The sequence below is a fragment of the Coffea arabica genome, chromosome 11c, assembly GCF_036785885.1.
Source record: "Coffea arabica cultivar ET-39 chromosome 11c, Coffea Arabica ET-39 HiFi, whole genome shotgun sequence".
NCBI classification, from domain to species: Eukaryota; Viridiplantae; Streptophyta; class Magnoliopsida; order Gentianales; family Rubiaceae; genus Coffea; species Coffea arabica.
In genome coordinates, this window is record NC_092330.1 from 31,519,578 (window position 1) to 31,521,095 (window position 1,518).

At 38.1% G+C, this 1,518-nt stretch overlaps 1 protein-coding gene across 1 annotated transcript; it reads right to left on the bottom strand.

Moving 5' to 3' along the window:
• Positions 1-656: 656 nt before the first annotated feature.
• Positions 657-1,190, bottom strand: LOC113716024 (uncharacterized). The gene has a single exon (XM_027240325.1). The coding sequence runs from the start codon at positions 1,188-1,190 to the stop codon at positions 657-659; it is 534 nt and encodes a 177-aa protein (XP_027096126.1).
• Between the last annotated feature and the right edge of the window lie 328 nt (positions 1,191-1,518).

A 1,518-nucleotide genomic window follows, 5' to 3' on the forward strand; every position in this document is an offset into this window, starting at 1 on the left:
TGATAACAACCCCATAATTTGTCTCACACCCATCATCATTGATATTTAAGATGGAAAAATAGATGGGGTATGTGGGTTTTATCAAAAGAATCGCAATCCCAAACTGGGCCTTAAATGCTTTTTTCCTGTTTGCCTTTTTCATAGCTAACATTCTAATGGCAAGTGAATTCAAATATGCTCCTTTATTTCCTCCACTGCAACATCCATATTCTTTGTATTATTAGCATTGGATAAATGTTTATGATATGGTTCCAACAAGAAAGAAATAGATGCAAGCAAAGAATTAAAAGGAAGACAGAAAGAAAGAATGAAAAGAGATATGGAAGTATTATTGATGGAAGAAGAAGATGATTACAACAATTCACAACATTGCCTCTGCATTCTCTACTCTCGTGTTTTATACAAATTTTGATGGTCTAACAAATTGAAGTAACTACTAGTAACTAATTGTGCCAGCTGTCGTTGGAATATTCCTTCCTCAACTAACTTCTCAACTAACTTCCTGACTCATAACCGCCTTGGCTCTAGCTCAGTCATTACAGTTGCCCTCCCTTCAAACAATCCTATTCTCTAGGATTGATAGGATTGAAGGACGGAAATTGACTTTGTATAATAGTCAAATCCTCCCAGGTTGCATCTTCTTTGTTCATGTTCTTCTAGCAAATTAAGACCTGCTCCAATTGTTGCCCATTCCTGTTAATCACCCTTCTATCCAACACTGTAGTGGGAGTAATAGTGAAGAACTTTTCATCTGATATCTGTGGTAATTCACTGCTGATAGGAGTTCCTTTAGCAGATGGTTTCAAGAGTGAAACATGGAAAATAGGGTGAATAGCAGTACCTCGTGGGAGTTTAAGCTTATAAGCTACTGACCCAATCCTCTTTTCCACGTGATATTGCCCATAGTATTTTGCTACCAACTTCAAATTTTTTCTTAAAGCTACTATCGTCTGTCTATACAGTTGCAACGTAAGGTACACCCAATCACCTTCAGTAAAGGATCGGTCTGTTATGTGCTTATCAGCAAACTGCTTCATTTTGTTATGAGCTTTCAACAAATTTTCTCTCCATAATGGATTCCAGTTCACCCTCTCCCTTAACCAATCTTCAGCAACAACAACTTGAGTGTCATCACGTTTCGAACTCAATTTAGGTGGTTTATAACCATATAGAGCTTGGAATGGTGTCATATGTAAGCTAGAGTGGAAGTTAGTGTTATACCACCACTCAACCGCAGGTAAGCACTTCTTCCAATGGCCTGGTTGCTATAAACACAGGGCCCTTAATTAAGTTTCTAGGCACCTATTCACCCTCTCAATTTGTCCATCAAACTGAGGGTGTAGGAAGAAGAGAATCTAAGATCAGTCCCCACTTGCTTAAAAAGCTATTGCCAAAAAATGCTTGTGAATACTTTGTCCCTATTAGACACTATCCCCTTTAGCAAACCATGTGATCTGAATATTTGGTCAAAGAACACCTAAGCTACACTCTTAGCAGTGTAGTGAGAATTCATTGAGG